Source organism: Crocodylus porosus, unplaced genomic scaffold (assembly GCF_001723895.1).
Source record: "Crocodylus porosus isolate Cpor-Errol unplaced genomic scaffold, CroPor_comp1, whole genome shotgun sequence".
Classification (NCBI taxonomy): Eukaryota; Metazoa; Chordata; order Crocodylia; family Crocodylidae; genus Crocodylus; species Crocodylus porosus.
The window spans coordinates 79234726-79254242 of NW_017728931.1; the positions used below are offsets into that span (position 1 = coordinate 79234726).

The window sequence follows — 19517 nt, forward strand, 5'->3', positions numbered from 1 at the left end:
TCAATAAATAATGAATATAGGAATTAGAGCCACAGCCTCTAAATCAGAACTTCCTAGACCCTAAATGCTAAAGTGGGAGAGGAACACTGGAAAAAACCCTGGTCATACCCTGTTCACTCTCCACCACTCTGTGTTCATCTACATGTGCCATTAAGGCAGAGCAGTAAACTCCAGTGCAGTCTGCACTGGGTCCAACGTCTACCCATTCACCCAGAACTGCAGCACCGAGCCAGGGCAGAGTATCCCCAGTTTGGCAGGGGGCCCAGTGGTAGAGGGGCTAGCTACAGCATGAGTTGCTAAAGCTCAAAGCTAGGTGGCAGGAAACCCCTGCACTTTAGCATCCTCATGCCTCAGCCAGTCCCTGTCACTGTTTACACATGCATTTCAGCGCACACAAGTACTCTGCCATAAGATAGTACTGTTAAGGACAATACTATCTTACAGTGGAATTAATTTACTGCACCATAGTTCTGGTGCATGTGTAGATGGTGATGCTTTACTGTAGAACTCATTAGTCTACTCCACAGTAAAGCACACATGTAGATGTACCATGTGACAGACTATTGAGTAAGATGGACCTACAGTCTGACACAGTATATTATGTGGGTTTCTCCTTCTCAGAAGACAATAGCGCTCAAGAAGAATAAGACATCTAATCTGGTCACAATGCACATAATGGACTCAATCACCACTTCTGGCCACAGAAGAGATCTTGGGTACAGACAGAAGTAACAAATTTTCACTTGACCTGGCCACAGAAAGCAGTTTATAGCCTTGACCAAACAAGTGTCCAACTGCAAACGGCTTCAAAAATGGCACAAGGGGCGAGATGAAGATGTTTCAAAACAGAGCATCTTCTGTTAACTTCTGTCTGCGCTGCCTGCCAGCCTTTAAATGTTTTCAAAATAGTAGGGGAGAGGGAGTTCAGTCTGGTTTTTCAGCCCTTGCTGGAGTGTGGGGTGGGTGTACTGGAACCGCCCCTCCCACCCTCCAAGTGAGGGAGCTCCAATTCACCCACCTCACCCTTCAGGGCCAACTAGGGAACCCTTAAAAACAAGCTCCCTCTCCCACCTCCCATTCTGAAAACTTGCAGCCTCACAGGGGCCACTGCTAGAGAAAGCCAGCAGCTAGATTCCCATCCCTGCTGGAACCAACAGTGTTTCTTCCAGGAGATCGCTGCAAATCAGAAAGCTTCCTACAAAGCATTCTTGGTTACAGTGGGGAGCCTCACTTCTGTCTGCAGCCTAAATTATTAATTCAAAGTAGCATAATCTTTGTGTAAAAAAATCCTAAGTTAACAGAAGTTCCTTAACACCTTTATTCTAATTTCTTGGCTAAGACTTTCTTTCCGAGTAAAGTGGAGACCCACCTTTAGCAGAATGCATAAAAGCTGCATTCATGGGTGTGTCCTTTTCCTTTTTCCTGAAAACCACAGGACCATCTCAGACAACTGGTAAAAAGAATGAAGATCTACTGCCTCCAAAAAAGGCAGGTGCTCATCAGAAGAGTGGAATGCCTGGAAATCGAGTCTGACCCAATAAACCTAAATATTCTGACAAAACAACAACAACAACAAAATACTGGGGTCACTGAACTGGGGTCACTAGTGAAAAACCAAGCATTATACGGTTGTTTTTCATTCCAAGTATGCGATTTCCATTCTGGTCGTTGAGAATGCGGCTCCATAATAAGAAATTAGATGAAAACTAATACCTTGTAACCTGCCTAAACTGATGGTCTCTAACATTCTTTAAGTCTCTTGAACTTGCTGCTGTTGGTTCCCCTTCTGTAGAGACTGATCTAACTATATCACTACAAAAAGTCTTATGGGGCTGAGATTAGTCTAAACAGCAAGACACAAGAAAATTATACTGAAACGGAAAATAAAATGGATGTGAAACGACTCAAAAGGGCTCTAGGACACTTTTACTAAAGCCAGAAAGGGGCCTGGTTATTGATGGTTTATATCTTGGTTCAGCAACCTACAGCTTAGAAAACCCACTGGATCCAGCCTATGGAGCTGTGGTTTTGGCAGCAGGGGCTTCACCTGCACTGCACTGGAGCTTTCCAGTCTCAAAACACAACCAAGTGGCAGGGAGAAGCAAGGGACAGCAGCTGCAACAGCTGGGTCCTAGCACCAGCCTTCCTTGGACCAGAGATGGATCATTCTGGCCTGTTGCCAGAAAGGTTTGCAGACCTCTGGTCTATACAAAGTGCATACAAATATACATACACGTGTGCACTAGGCCACTAGTATTTGCTTTGGATTCGGCCAATTTGGGGGACTGTGATTCGAGGCAATTCAAATCACTGTCCCAAATCAATTTGCCCAAATCTGATTCGGAGATTCAGCCACCGCCAAATCAGCTGAATCTCCGAAATGAACAAGCCCCATCCCCCACCTGCTTTCCTAGCCCTGTCAATGGCTGCCCTGCCTGGCCCCAGTGTCCTGGCTCTTTAAAAAAAGCCCCGCACTCATCAGCTTCTGCCAGGTGGGGAGGGGGAGCAAATCCCCGTTGCCCCCCCACCGTCCTGTGCTGCATTAGGGGGCTCTGCCACAAGCCCAGAGCCCTCACAGGCACTGCAGCAGCCAGTAAAAAAGGTTCTGCACTTAAGTGCCAGAATGCTGGAGCTAAGCAGAGCAGCTATCAATAAGGCTTGGAGAGCAGGCAGGGGTCGGAGGTGCGCAGGTGGCCTGGGGGAACAGGTAGGAGATGGGACCTGGCAGGGGTCCCCCCCATAGTACACTCCCTCCTCCTCCCGCCTCCCCTCCCCCACCCTCAACTTACTGGCACGGAGCCCAGGTCCAGCTCCCAGCTGCAACAAGCAGAGACTGCCTGAATCTCCAAATCTTCTCTGAAACTGTTTGGAGGCTTTGAATTGATTTGGACCTTTTAATTGGTCTCCCAATTCGATTCAGATTCAGAGATTCAGCCACCGAATTGGATCAAATCTCCTCCGAATCAAAATCAGCAACCAAAGCTTCACACATGCACACATGAAGGTTAAAATTGTTAGAGTATCCAATCTGGTGTCCAAAAAGTATAGATGTCTTGCTGGAACAGGAAGGAGTCAAGGAAAATGCATTCTAAATCACCTTTTAAATTTTGCACAACCGTCTTGCACCTATTTTTGACTGCTGTCAAAAAATAAAAATTAAAGTTTAAAAAATTCCTTTCATATCCCACTATACCATAATACTACCTCTACCTTTGAATGGACAAAAACAAACAGTTTATTTATTCCCCTAAATCTTTATGCTTATACTGTGGCTTCTCTTGTTGCACACATTTCATCTCAGAATGAAAACTCTGTAAAGATAATATCCTAATGGGTATTCTCTGAAGCCATTTGCCTGCCTCAGAGAAGTGCCAAATTGCTGTCTCAATTCCATTCTTAGTGTTTCAGTAAGATGAAGGTAGCCATGTTTCTAGAAATCATAATACTAAATTTCGTACTCAGGTTTAGTATTCATGTATTTAGTATTACATTTCTGGGAACATAGCTATCTTCATCTTACTGAAACAACTAAGAATGAAATTGAAACAAGGATTTGACACTTCAAGACAAGGACTGACCCTACTCAGAAGCAGGAATCTGAGTTGAATCTCAGACAAATTGCACCAATATTATCTTCGAAGAATACCCATTAAGGTATTATCTTTACAGAATTTTCATTCTGAGATTAAATGTGTGCAACAAGAGAAGCAACAGTATAAAGCAAACTGCAAATGAAGAAATTAAAACAACTTCAATATGCCACTATTCTGTTAGTGATATCTGCCATCCAAAGAGATCACTTGCTACAAAACTCATTTCTAACACCATGAAATGGATATTTTCTTTGTAGACTTAGCTTTAATCCTCAATTCATTTTTGTTCTCATGATATAGTTGGCTGGATCACTGGAATACAACCAGAACTCTCTCCCTCTCCTCCCCAGAAGTTCTGCTGTTTTTTTCCCCTCCTACTTTAGCATAGTTTAGTAGTTGTGGAAAATGGAAACTACTTAGAAGGTCCAAAATGTTGAACATTTCCCTTATATGCTTACAATGCTGAATAAGACTTGCCTATTTGGAATTCCTTTAAAAGTTAGCTCATTTTGCCTATTAAAACAAAAAATCCGGAAATATTTTCCCATTCAAATGACAAAGACGTGCTAAAAACTATCTTCACGGGTTATTCTCACTGAAATCCAATAGGAAATATTTTTAAGCATTACAGGGGGGACTGTAGGGGAGGTACAAAGCATCCTGGGATGCTGGGGGCAATGAGTTAAACTTGAAACCGGATGGGACCTGGGCCAGAAGTTCAATAAACTGGTTTGACCTAAATCAGTTAAGTCTGATACTACACTCACCCAAGATTAACTTAAATTGGTTTCAGCCATTTTGAAAGCAGTTTATGCGCGCTGAACTTTTGCTGCGTTACAGATTTGAACCTGTTTCTTCTGATCACTTACCCAGTTTAGGTGTAATTTCTGTTCCTAGCCCTGATGGTTTTTAAACGTGTACCCCTTCATCACAACATACAATTACATGGCCTAGCATCAATTATGTACCACAGTATATGCTAGTTAAGGATATCATGAGCCCAAGTCTGGAAAAGCCATAGTACTAATGAGCAAAGTCATAGACCAAAGATGCCCAGGTACCCATTAGTAGGAATTAAGAATTAATACTCGGTAAACCTACTGGAAATTGTTTTTCCATTGAATGTTGTCATGGCGCCTTTATCTCCTGTCATCTTTGCAAGCTTCAATATCCTATTTGTCCACTTTTCTGACAAATGTTTTCTTGTTGTCCTTGGCATCAGGCACTCTTACCCTAAATCGACCACACCCTCCTCCCCACCTCAGTTTCATTTTAAGACTGGGGTGAGCAATTATTTTGGGCAGAGGGCCTCTGAGTTTTGGCAAGCCATTGAGGCCTGCATGACAGGCAACCCAGGACAGATAAATATTAATTTTTTAAAAAATTTTAGCGGCCCCTGTGGGCTGGATAGAAGAACAGCCTGAATGGCCTGACAGGTCGCATCTGCCCCCCCACCCCCCCAGCCACATTTGGCCTACCCTTGCTCTAAGATATACTTCCTGTCATAATGCCTGCACAAAATTACTCCACTCAAATATTCCTTTAGTAACATACAAATGTAGATAACCATATTTCAGGATTTTAGTGTTGGAATATAGTCCATATACAGACCATATTTCAGCAGACTGTCTCGGTGAAAACAGGATAAATGGTAACCGTAATAAAAAGCTTAACTTCTTACTAAGCTTCACTAAGCACTGTCTTATTTCTTTCTTATTGCATCATAACTAAAACAGCTTGCGATTTTACTGGGGGGAAGGGGGCATGCCAGAGAAAAAAGGAAACTTGCTGCTTTGAAATGGTATTTCAATACAGCTAAGAAATAAGTTACTTTACTGTTATCATACATCAAATCATGAAGGGATGTAAAATGCATTTATTTTCCATTCTGTGCTTTACCTACCAAATCAGCTTCAACAGGGAGCGAATAAGTCACTCGAAACAGATTCAGCATTAAAAAAAAAACTTTCTTTTTAAATAATGTCGCCAAATTATTTTGTTCTTTCCTCAAATTTTGGTCTGAATTTGAACCTAATCTAAAAGGTAACACTGCCTGACGTCCAATACCAATCCATCTTTACTACATACATACACTGTGAGATGGCCATTTCTAATTCTGATGACCTGTGATAATCAAATTTAAACTATTAAAACTACTTTTTAATCCACAAAAAATATTTTTGAAATATTAAAAGAAGTTAAAATAATCTCTAAAACAGTTTACAAAAAAAATATGTTGAAGCACAGTGGTCCTTCCTTCTTGTAACAAGGTATTTAGCAGAACACACAGGGCTGTGCCATGAGCACTTCTGCTACGGCCTCAAATTGTGACATCTGGGCTGTCAGCCGTGCCCTATCACCTGTACTACCCCAGCCCCCTAAGCCCAGCAGTTTAAATTAGACGTCTTTTGACATGACCTGCCTAACTCATGGCTTCCATCTTTTTTATTATAAAAGTTATCCTAAAATTTCTCAATGAAACATTTCTACCTGACAAAACCATTAATCTGCACATTAAACACAGTCTGTAGAAGCAAAACATGATCTCCGTTATGCGATGACTCCATTAAGAAAAACAAAACTATGTTTGCTCAGCTTACATCTTTTTCTGACCGATGTGGGAACATCGAAGACTGGCTGTAGTACATGTTTTCATCGTGGTAATCACCATCGACCCCCTCTACAAACTTCTTTCTTGAAGCACCAAACATGCTGTTTGTCACCTAAACCAAAAGAAAAAATGATTAATCTCTGTAAGTAGGTGCTTTCCAAAGAAACAAAGGAATAAAACAATTTCCACACTACATAATTTTTAATATGTAGTTAACTTTGCTACATATTTTTGCCGTGATACTAAAATGGTTACTTTTGAGCCCAACACCAAGAATATTACATTTGAGTATCAAGTACCAGAGAAAAGCCCTCACATACATTTGGTATGTAACAAGGAAGCATGCACAAACCAAATTTTACATCTGGCCTTCAAAACACCATATGAAATTACTTACGTAAGAATGACAAATAGTTACACTGCAAAGTCAAGTTCTTAAAAATTAATTGCCAGATTTAAAATCATTCATTCAATCTTAATTCACCGGCCTTGTACACAGCCATTATTTTCGTGCAAGTGAGGACTGCAGGACCCCTGCCTAATTCAAGTACAAAATGAACAAAACACATGGGTATGTTTGTATAGAAACCATAAAATTTACGTTACCTCATGCCTGAGCACCAACCTTTGTCATCTAAAAACATGTTGTATATTATAATATGAAAGCGAAGTAACATCAAGATGTATTGCTATAGATAAAGATTAATTACATTATATACTTAACTGAAAGAACAAATTGAAGAGAAGATTTGTAGAATTTGTGTTTGTTAGGTTGGTATTCTCAGAGAGCGAGTCTGAATGTATACACACACAGACACACAGACCGTGCTATTACGAAGCATCTGAGTATACTAAAATAAAGATGTTTAAACGGGTCAGCTACCTGGTTTTAATGCATTTTGAAACCAGAGTGCAGACAGCCCAATTTCATTTTAATGAGTTAGCTTGAAGTGCATTCTACACTGGCTGCCATGAATACTATTCAGTACCAAAAAAAGCTAACATATTTTTGCTCCTCCTTCCCTACCCCATTACACTCAGGGTACACAGATGCAGTTAACATTTTAAGTGCTTTTCTCTCCTCTTATGAATAAGTTGAAGAGGACAGACTTTGATAGGTTTTATGCAGAATGTTAAACTGTTGTCTCCGTATAATATGTTCAAACTAACACCTTGAAACACCCAAAAAACCCCAACAAAAAGTATGAAAGAGTTGCACTCTGCTTTCCAATAGTCAAATGTCCCGAGGTTTAGTTTTCCCTTACATATATGCAAAACTAAACTTCTAAAAATCACAAAAAAGAGCATCTATTAACTCCTGACAGTATCCGGTCTACTATATTCAATTTCCCAACTCAGCTGTCCAACTTACAGCTTGCAAGCAGCCTGCATTAAGTTAAGGCCTCCGGACTTTCACCTAACTGCCACTCCCTCCATCGCTCCAGCTGATACAGCAGCATCCAGGCTCCCTCCTGCCTCTTCTGGCACCTGCTTCCTGATGGCAGGGCAAGGAAGGACATGCGCATAAATGTCCAGGTCATGCGGGGGGGGGGGGGGGAAATCAATCACACCCAGGCAGGGGAGGTGAGGGAGGTCCCCATGAGGGAATTATGCATAGTACATTGGAAGGGAATGGCAGAGTACAGCGGAGGGTGGGGGGAAGCCATGTGGGTAAGCGACGTAGCAGGAAGAGGTTGAAAAGAGGCAGTATCCCAGTGGCCCAAGGCTTACATAGCATAAGATCCCTGACAATTTGGAAGCTGGACAGTTCTATCCTAACTCATTTGCAGTTAGCCAATCCCAAAATAGTTTTTCGCTGTATTAGGGACTAGCAGGAATTTATGCCAAAAAAAACAACACTTATTTCTGAGACCAATTATTTTAATTAGGGGTGTACTGATAGACATTTTGGGGGCAATACCGATAGCCTATTTTTAAAGGAGGCATATTGGCTGATACCAATCTGATTTCCGATACAGCTGAGTCTAGTTGTGGTAAAAGGGGAGGGGGAGGGAAGGGCCATGAGGGGGCAGATCAACGCCCCCTGCACTGAGGGAGTCAGGCTGGGATAAGCCCTGCCCAGCTGGGGCAGGGCAGGTGCAGGACAGAGCTGCAGCTCGTCCAGGGGGCGCTGGGAATGGGGCACCTCCCGTCACTGTGTGCCATGTATCCGGCGGCTTCCACTGCTGCTCTCGCCACTTGTCTGGGAAGACACAGGGGAGGGGGCAGCATGTGCCCCCAGATCTGCACGAGGTGGGGCAAGGCAGGATGCAGCTGTGGGAGCAGTGATGAGATGAGCCACCAGATGAGCGGCACACAGCAGCAGGAGCCACACCCACCCTAGACAAGCTGTGGCTCTGTCCCGCGCCCACCCGTCCCTGCTGCGCACAGTCCCACTCCCTCCCTCACTGCAACAGGTATTGATTTGTCACCCCTACACCCCTTCCGTCCCCTGTCCCCTTTCACCACACCAGATACACCAGCTGAAAGCAGCTCTCTAAGCTGCTGGCTTGTGTTCCTCATGGCCTGCATGCTGCGCTGCAATGCGTGCACGAGCATTTTAAATCGGCCAAATTATCGGGCACTTCAAGCCAATTTCTGCTATAGTCAATTTTCTTTATATTGATGCCAATTTGATAAATCATAACTATGTATCAGTGCACCTCTAATTTTAATACTTGCTCCTTAAAGGAGCACAGGTCATGCATTTCAGCTTTACTGGTCAAATCTCTTAGTAGGGTAAGAACAGCCCAGTACTAAGTCTTTGAAGTGAACAACTCATCCCTCATGACACTGAAGATCATTTGCTACTTCCAACATATAAATAGACTGTAATCTCCATTAACATGGGAACCCGATACAGTATTTATCAAGAATTTTTATAGTCCCACAACTTTCATGCTCTTTTCAAGCAGATGACATGTTTTTTGCTCTGAAGAAATGTATTGATAAAGAGCGAATATCAAATTGTACCTATTTTACACAACAAATGCACAACAATATTGAAAATACTACACGTGGAATACTGCAAGTAGAATTAAGTTTCAGTAAAATTTTGATTAAAAAGAAATGGAGTATTAACATTTAGATTTCAAATTCCTTTGCACAAAGATCTAAATTTTCAATGCATGCAAGGACAGTGTATTTTCCCTTCAACAAGCAGCAAGTTTACAGGCTCTATAAAATACAAAATAAAGCATCCGAAATTGCTTCAGTGAATTCAAGTAGCTTTCAAAACTTGTAACGAAGCTTCACTTTACTACAAGCATGTCTCACCAAGTTATCCCCTTAGAACTGAATCATTGCGCATCAGACGGAATAGAGCATTTAACAGGCTAAGGGGATTATAGTTGTTTCTCTTCCACCCTACCCAGCCAACACAGAATGGTAGCTTCACTCCCTCTGGAAAGGATAGAAGAATCCCCAAGTGATGCTATTCCTAGCTCCTATTCCAAGCTGAACCAGTCAAGCAACTACTAGTCTCCTTAGAGATCAAAGAACTTGAGGCCCATATAACATTTTCAAGTCCACCTCTGCAAAGCGTAAAAGAAGAAAACCTTTTTGCCAGGGAGGAGTTCTACTATCATGATAAATTCTTCTATTAAATTATAGTAGGAAAACTTGCAGAAAACATTACATGGGCACAAAAAACAGCAGCTTCCACTCTCTGTGTCTGTTAATAGGTTTTCAAGCCATAAGGAATTGCAGGGAGGGGAAGACCCCAAAATCAAATTGCAACAAAGCAAAAGCTATGGAAATGCATTCAGGAAGGTGAAGTTACCCAAATAAGTTGTGAATTACAGTAGACAGGTTTTACCATATTATAAAAATAATAATGCCAAAAAAAATAGACTCTGCTCACTCAAGCCCCAATTGTGCACGCATTTAATTGATAACTAAGCATATGCATTGACCTTATACACAAAGCAGTCCATGGTCTTTACATTAGACCTCAGGGTACTGAAATGCCTTCATGTACAAAGTACAGGAGAAAAATAGCAACATTAGGTAGAACAAGAAGAAGCTGTCAAAAGCGTACACAATCCAAACCAAACCAAAAACTAGCACAAGTTTTAAACTTTCAAGAAGATATTTCTTATATAAAAAAAGATGGATCAAACTGTTACTAGAAGTTTGTACTTACTCTGTTATCATTGGTAAACTCCCTTTATAGTTACTATAATTTAAAACTATTGTAAAACTCTTATAAATAATTATTTACAAAAACAATAAAATGGACTATACTATAAGAAACCATTAAAAGATAAGACTGAGACTCAGCAATAGGAATGCTTTATTCAGATTACTAGTGAAGGGTACTAACAGAATCTCAAGACCATATTCATTCAATACAACCTGTAGTTGAACAAAAATAGAATGGCCACATTTCTCCAATCTGTTCAACAGCAGGTGCAGATAATACTGCGTAAGTGACTTAGAAATATCACTGCTCGCTGACTTATTTTCTAGATCAAACAGGGTTTTGACAGCTGTAGCAGAGCTACAGATCGGACTCACTTGTTCATTACTGAGCTGCAAGCAGCATTAAAACAAAAACACCCCCATAACCACTCAATTATTGCTTCAGTGTAATGCAGGCCCTGGTGATGAAGCCTGATCAGCTACAACAACTGACCTAACAAAAGGCACGATGTGCACACACTTCAGAATTTTGACTTTTACAAGTTGGAAGCACAGTTCCCACCAGATCAATTAAGAGAGTAAAAGTGGTCTTCTCCTACTGTGATTTGGAAGCCCTCAGTCTCATTTTCCCCTTCTCCAGTGAATACCCACCTGGATTACACCAGTAGAAACAATAAGTATTTAATACCTTAGCAAGATCAATTAAAGCAGTGCAGTTACAGCGTGGGTGGTTAAAGTATCTTACTATGGCTCTGGAGCTGTGAATTCAGGTCCTGCTCCGGACTTGTGCCAAAAGCAGTTTTATGTTAACCAAGTTGTAAATGGACACATGGTTGTTTGGACTGGGGAGTTAAAGCTGGCTGGCTGTGATGCTAGCCACCGGGAGCTTTCAGAGCTTAAAAAAACAAAAAAACCCCAAAAAAAGCCCACACACTAAATTGATGTGCTCCTAGGCTCGGCAAAACCTTTAACCAAAATTAGTTAAGTGGACTGGGGAACTAGACATGGTGTAAAGATTTTGCAACAGTAAAAAGTAACTCTCACTATTTCTCCATTGTTCTCTTTCAGTATGCTGGATTTTGCATAACATTTTCTAGAAAATGTAAGTTACAGCAACAGAAGGAGCTCCTAGATTTTCCTACATGGAAACTCATGAGGTGCCAGAGTCCAGACTGAGTTTAAAGTTCACAAAATATTGGCATAAAAGTATTCTACCAACAGTGGCAAAAGTGTTTTGTTAAAATATCAAAACAACAGCTGTGGTAAACAGAGGTGCAGTAACAAATTTTTGTTATGAGCTTTCTTTCCAGCTGTACACAATATTGAGTATTTCATAACACTACAATACATGCAAGTGAGGAAAAAGCAGCATGAAAATTATTTTATGAGTTATGGCAGGCACTAAAGTAAAGCTGGCCTTTGGATGTCATGACTGTGGGGGGGGGAGAAATTAGAAATCTAAATAAGAATCTGTTTCACATGCAAATATAGTCTTGAACGTGGAAAATGATGCAAAGCTGATTATTACTAGGTTTGACAGGTAGAGACTGCTACAGTCTCCTACTGCAGAAGGAGGCTAGAAGAGAACTGAGTGACTATGTGCAACACCTCACACTTCTAGATGCTTTATATAAAATCCATCAACTAAAGAATCAGCTTGTTTACCCTCTCTGTTTGTCAAAGGAGGTTATGGAGACTAATAAAGGGATTAGACAAGTTTACAAAGGATAAAATCTATCCAGGGCTATTAATCACAAAGTTAGAACATACTACAGGCAACTTGGAAAGCATGGGTCATACAAACACACATCTCATTTCTTATACTCTTCCTCTAAAGCAGTGTTTTTTTGGCACACATGCCACAAACCAACCCTGTCCCCTCCTTGAATGCCACTCCAATCCCTTTTCCTGCTCCACTTTCTGCCCTGCCTACTGTGCTGCCTGTCCTCTTCCTCATCTGTTGCATACCAGGGATTGCCCATGCCACTTAAAGCATATGTCACAGGTTGGCCACCTCTGCTTTAAAGTATCTACTACTTGTGACCGATGAAGATATGATACTGAACTACATGAATCTTTGGTTTGACCCAGTAAAGAAAAACCTATGTTCTTCCCCAGCTCCTTAGACAGCTCTCCAAGGAACAGCATTGCTGTCAAGGGTGAAAGAAGTAGGGACTTGTTTGTCTGCTTGTTTCTGAGGGAGCAATTTTGCTAGTCGCAAAAGGATGAGTCAATCCAAATTCACATTCACCTTGCTTTTTGGCAGCATGCGTTTTGGGAGTAGGGGAGTGAGCACAGCAGCATAGGATCAGTGGCCCACAATGCCAACTCAAGGTTCAGCCTGCATTAGTAAAAGGTTGCTAAAGCCTGATCTGAGTCCGAGTCCAAGGCCCTGCTCAAGAAAAACTTATGTTTTACTATCCAAATCGAGCGCTCTGCTTAAAAACTTCCTCTGCCACCTCTAGATAATCTGTTCTAGTGCTTTAAATCCCTAGCAGAAAGCTTTTCCTAGCATCCAACCTAAACATTTTCCTTGCTGCACTTTAACTGTGTGACACTTGCATCTGACATCAATACAGTGCTGGTTTTCAGGGGGTGGGGGACAGGGAAGAGATTTACGCATTCAGCTTCCAGTCCACTTTAATTCCCAGGTCATTGTCTGCAGTACTGCAACCTAGCTAGTTGATCCCAAATTTCTATTTATGAATTTGATTGTCCTGTTCTAAATGCAATAGTACACACTTGTCCTTAATTAAATTTCATTCAGTCAACCAACCATTTCTCTTGTGTATCAAGGTCATTTCAAATCCTAAGCATCTGCCAACCAATCCAGTTTGGTCTTATCCATTAATTTACTATGTGCACACTCAATTCAATCCTCCAAATAAAAATACTAGTAAAGATACTAACCAGTACCAGAACCCAGGACAAAACTCCTGAAGACCCCATCTGATACCTCTGTCCAGTTTGACATTAAGCCATTGATGACTACTCTAAGCACAATGACCAAACCAGTCGGGCACCTAACTAACTTAGACTGTTCCCTTAACTCTTAGGGAAAATGTCACTAGAGACCATATAAAAAGCCTTATTAAAGTCAAAGTATATCACATCCACCATTCTCCCCTCTCCAAAAGCCCATCACCTTGTCACAGAAAGAAAATCAAATCGGTTAAATGCAAGTTCCCCTTGACAAATCCATTTTGGTTGTTCCCAATTATCTTATCCTTGAAGTCAGTGAGGGCCAAACTTTTTGACAGACATGCCACAAATTAAGCACCACACCCTCCCCAAGTACCACTCCAATCTCTTCTCCTGTCTTATCTGCTGCTCTGCTTTCTGCTCCCTGCCCTGTGCTGCATAACTTCAGTGGACCACTTTGGGCCCTCAGTTATTCCATCTAGCCTGTGAAGCCCGTGGTGTTTTGATGGTGGGGAGAAGCAGCTGCCACTGGACAGCCAGGCTGGAAGAACCAGCTGCATAAATATCAGCCTGTACTCTGAAAGCACTGCCAAACCCTGCTCTAGGGTAAATCTCATTTGGTTCTGGTGATCTGGAAACGTCCAACTTGTCAGAATACTCCTAACTTAGCCAATTATCTCCTCCTCTATCCCTGCTGCTAACTCTGCATATCATCTGACTGCAACCTCTTCACGAAGACTGAAATTTAAAAAGTAGGAAGAGGACTAAGACTACCTTCCCTGTATCATCCCTTACTAAATACCACTCCTACAGGCAGGGTCCAAAACTTGCTTTGGTCTTACTCTTATCGCTCTTACACTTACAGAATGCTTCCTTGTTGCTTTTTATATTTCTTGCTAGCAATATCTCAGTTTGTGTCTTGATATTCTGAATGTTATCCTTACATGCCAATACTATACTTTATATTAATCTCCATAATAATACCAAATTTCTACTTTCAATTATACTCATTTTACAAGATAAGAGTTATTCATAAGTTCCTCGTTTAGCCAAGTTGGTCTCTCACTACGCTTCCCATCCTTCCTTCATGTTATGTTATGCTCTTAATACTGGCCTCTTTAAGAAGTGAACCTACTGAATTCCTTTTGCTTCCCCTAGATACAGATCGTCTTGAAGTTGGATGAAATTAGTTGTATACAAAGACAGGAAAACAGTTTATAACCAAAGGCTTATGCCACTGACTTCAACAAGGCCAGAATTTCACCCTACATCCTTACACTACCCCGTGGTTCATACATTCCTTGATAATCACTAGTGATGTAGGATTGCAAAAGATCTCCATGTAAACATGCTTCTAATCAAACCTGTAAGTCCAGTTTTCAATGGTTTGTGATGCAGAGTTGGTTAGAATCTCTGTTCTTAAAAACAAAGCTTCTGAGTTTTCCACATAAAGAGATGGCAACAATTTTTAAAAACAAAGTATATTGATTATTTTTCAAGGTCACAACAGCTGAAGAATTCTTCTGAGAAGAGCTTCAAAATTTTTTATTCAATCATTTGGGAGCAGCTAAGATTTCTACCTCAAGAAAATACATTTCAGAACAATCTTTAAAAAAAATATTACAGGTACAACAAACTAATCTCCTCACAATAAATTATGAAAGACCTTTAACCCCTGCAATAAAAAGGGAAATAAAACAGAATACAGGTATCCTTTTATGGAGGAAGCTTCAAAAAGAGTGAGTTTTAATACAAATAAATGTACATCATACTTGACTGGTATTTTATCATGACTTTGCTATTACTGAATTTATTTATTAAAAAAGGCCCTCAACTCTAGCAATGAGGGCACAAGTATTTATTTACCATTGAGAGAAATATTGAGATGCATTTCTTACAATTTCACTATACGGGGTCTTCAGAAAGTCCTTGTGCACTTTTAAACTTTAATAGCTTAGGTTGTACACAAGGACTTTCTGAAGACTCTGAATGGTTATTTGCATACCACACACACCCTTCTCCCCCTCCCCACGAAGTGTGTGTAAGGGAGTGGAAATAATTAGGGTGAACATCTTAAAATGAAAAAACATTTTTCCACGGGAGCTGGAATTACACAGAACTGCAGCAAGTCCTACCCACCCTTTCCCCCCCAGCCATACTGCCTTAGCCTCACTACCCCTTCCTTTTGCTGCACTGCCAACAGCTACTGAGATTTAACCCTCTCAGCCACTGCTGAATTAAGGGCTCCTACACATGTGCGCAGAACCTGCTCCGATGCACTGGAAATCCAGTGCGTCGGAATAGACTCGATTCAGCGTCACGTGCATCGGTGTTGCCACATGTTTCCGCACTGAAAATATGGCAGCAGGGCCCTTTGAAATAAAACGCATTGATGAGCTTTAGTTCAAAGTACCCCACCAGTACGGGGATGCACATGACATGTGGGCACTTTGAATTAGCATGGCTTACTAATTAAAAGTGCCCTGTACCACATCCCACAGCACACGTAAAAATACCTTAAGTGTCAGTCTGCAGCTGTGAGAGGGCCAAAATCAGTAGCTGCTGCAGTAGCAAGGTCATTACCTATTGGGGGTTCAGAGGGAGGCTGATGAGAGGACTCTGCCCTCTCTCATCCCCACATGTCCAGAGACTGAAACCCCTGAAGTGGCAAGTAAAAAAAACCCAAACAAAAAACAACCCTCTGCTTTCTCCCCACCTTTTCTTCAAGGATGTTTTTTTCCTCTTCTATTTTGTGTTCCCAGAAAAAGGTGCGTGTCTTATTCAGTTGGGCAGGTATGCAAGTAACTATGGTAATATCAAAAGGAAGAATGCTTTGTACAAGTAAAACTTATTTTGGCCAAAAGGTTTTAAATACATTATATCAAAACTAAATTGAGAATGGCTATAAATTGGATACATCATTCCACAGTACATCTAAAAGGCTTCACATAATATGAAATTTTTCTTTCACATTATTTCCCTGAACCCTAAGGAAATCACTCTACATTTAGCAAAAATACTTTAAAAATATTATTTAAAGAAGGTTTTTGTGATATAGCACATTATTTTCTTGGAGGGTACACACCCAGAAAAAAAAAAAAAAAAAAATCAAAAGAGTTTACCACTATTCTCCTCCAGACCTAAACTTTCATGCTCAACAGTTATATGTGGCCACTTCGTACAAGAGGGTTCTTGATTAGGTGCAGCATGGAAAGCAGCTGTCAAGGATGGAACTACAATAATTTTCTTTACAGTACACAGCAAGATGGAAATGTGTGTTACCTTCCATTAAAACATCAAATTTCTCTTTTCAATTATTGTGACTAATTCTACTGCAGAAAAAAGGTGTAATTCACTTATATTAAAGAAAACTCAAAAAAAAGAACAAAGGTGTTGCTCAATTAAATTATAGCAGGTAACGAGTTAGTTTTAGGCAAGTGCTCCAACCTAATACCCAAATCCTAGCAAATAATTATTGGACATATTCTATATATTTGTATATGGTTTTAATCAAATCTTTAATTAAATGTTACAACCAAGCTTTTTACTTAAAACTTTACATTAGTAATAAGTTCTTAATTTATAAAAAGAAACTAAACTCAAATATTATTTTTAGTTAAAAAGAATATAATGATCAGTATTTTCAGGTCAACATCACATTTATACATCTACATCTTTATCGATATTGATATTGACATATCTGTATAGAGACAGATATCTATATATTTTAGCTTCATCTTAATTTTATATGTTTTAATATCTTAGGAAACAAAACAAAAGTCTTTTCCACAATGACAGCTTAACACTGAAAAAAACAATTTGTATTCACTACAAAAATACAAACAGAACATTGTGGGTTCTCAATCTCTTCCCGACCTGCTCCATTTTATTTAAATTTAAAAAGGCTTGTATTGCTGAATTTTTAATTTACACAAAAGACTGGGATGAAGTCCAATAGAATATACGTGAAAAATAATTTGTGTAGTAATTTGTAGGTTGGGCTACCTTTAGAATAAATCTCACAGTACTAGATGTGACCTCATAAAAGGATTATTTTTCAATTCACAAAATCCTCTTTTATAAAACTAAAGAGATTTATTTTTATAAAAAAGACTAGCTGAAACAAGGCAACTGTTTCAACTGGCAGATTAACATAATTTTTAGACTTGACACAAATCAGTCTCAAGATGTCAACCCTCTCAAATACTATATTATGCTTCCTTTAAAGAAAGAGGAAGTACGACAGATCAAAAAAATCTTGGAACTTCTATGCAGTAGCACTTCAGACTAAAATTCAGCATACCGCTTGCTATACTGTTCACAACGAAATGGAACAGGGCAACACATAGCCATTAAAAAAACAAACAAGCAAACAAAGCACACACACTTTCCATTTATATTCTCAAAAATTAAATATCTGTAAGCCATGATTTCAGATACTCTACAATGTTTACAGTTTTGTAAAAAAGTTGGTTCTGTATATAAAACAATGTTTTCCATCATCAGACGGGTGCAGCAACCACAGACCCAATACAAAGCCACAGATGTCCCCGTGACAAAAAGGTTCACAGAATTATTTAAGAAAAAAACAAACAGTATAGAGTAAAGTTTCCACTAAGTCAATATATTTTATAAACTTTACTGAACTAAAAAAAGTTAAAAGAATCATAATCAAGCACCTATCCTGTGTTACAAAAAACACAGAAAATCATAACACGGGTTGATGTCAATACACTTTGCTGAGGAAATGCAGGTTTGTAAGAGCCCCATTTTTTTCCATACCTCAGATTTTATAATAAGCAGGTTCCTACACAAGGGGAATATTTTATAAACATGCACGTCAACAGGAAGCAGGGACGGAGGGGTCTTTGACATTTCTTGTTATACTTCTTTTAAACTGAACAATATGTTTGCTGGGGGAGGTGGGTTTCTCCTGCTTTCTTCCTTCCACCCCCATCCAAGAAAGGAAAAAAGACAGGGTTGGGAAGCATAGTAGGGGATGGGTGAGGGAGTATGGAAAGTAAGAAAATATCTTACTTTAATGCAGTAAATGAAGAGGTTGGAAACTGAAATGAGACTGGGTAGGAGGACGCTCTCCTAGATGACAGGCAGGGGAGCAGGAGTGGATGGAATTTTTAGGTTTTAGTATTTATTTTGTTATAATATTTCTTTATTATTTAATATTTTTATATTTTGTTTTTATTGTTTTAATCTTAATTTTGGTATTTTAAATATTTTCTGGTTTTGTGTTTTGTTATTTATTGAAAGCTGCTCTGAGATTTTGGGGGAAGGAGACATATAATAAAATCAAATAACAAATTAAAACTGATTCTTGTTTCCTTTGACAAGCGTGCAACAAAGTAAGATAAATAAACTACGTTTTCTGTGCAGTTAAATAAATGATGCTCAAATATAGTTCCTTCCATTTTTTTTTTAAGTGATCACTGAAGAACATTCAGTCATCCTTGACAAGAAGAGGGCATAACAGTAAATGATCATACCCAATACTGATTGTACAATACCTTGCACTTTGCAAAGTCATGCAATTACAACTGTGCAAAGTTAAAAACACTTTTAATTCCGATTCAGAATAGATTTAAGATGGAAAAATATAAAACTAAAAGAAAGATGAAAGGCAAAGGAAAAAAAAAGTGTCTACACATTAGTGTAGAAGAGGAAGTAACTATGTAATTTCACTTGTTGAAAACCACTAAACAAAGAGCCAGCATTCAACAAGGTTTTAAGGAAAAATAAACACACCACTAATTATAATAATGAATGCTCATGATGAATATATTTTGTACTATAGTAAAATATTGTTAAAGTAATATTTTACATATTGATAATAGCAATGAAATTCAAGAAGAATTTAGATAACTTAGAAAATACAAACATACTGACTGGTAAAGATTTGTTTCTCATGAAAAAAACCCCACAAAATTATCCTGAGAAATAATAGGTTTGATTTTCTCTATAAAGACAGCATAAAAGTAGTAGTTAAAATGATTAGCAGCATTACATTAAAGAAAAGGTTATTAAAAGCAAATTAAGAAAAATATTTCTAACTTAACACACCTCTGTATTGCTGCACAAGCCTTATTAGGGTTCAAGTGATTATCACTGCTCCATTAACAATTAAAGAGCTTTATTGTTCAAGTCAATATTATAATCTGATACCTAAAATTTAAAACCAGTTGGCCTACCACAACTGAAGAACGCAGTTATTTTAAACGCTTGATACAGGAAAT

At 39.4% G+C, this 19517-nt stretch overlaps 1 protein-coding gene across 4 annotated transcripts in view; it reads right to left on the reverse strand.

Annotated features, from left to right (window-relative positions):
- Positions 1–19517, reverse strand: part of CNOT2 (CCR4-NOT transcription complex subunit 2) — a 111609-nt gene that overhangs the window by 44008 nt on the left and 48084 nt on the right. For 3 of the 4 annotated variants that reach the window (XM_019543220.1, XM_019543221.1, XM_019543222.1), the window contains exon 3: positions 6194–6316. In XM_019543220.1, coding sequence (XP_019398765.1) covers positions 6194–6316 — 123 coding nt within the window. Of the gene's footprint in view, positions 1–6193; positions 6317–19517 lie in introns of those variants that run through there. The other variant, XM_019543224.1, reaches the window with a different exon arrangement.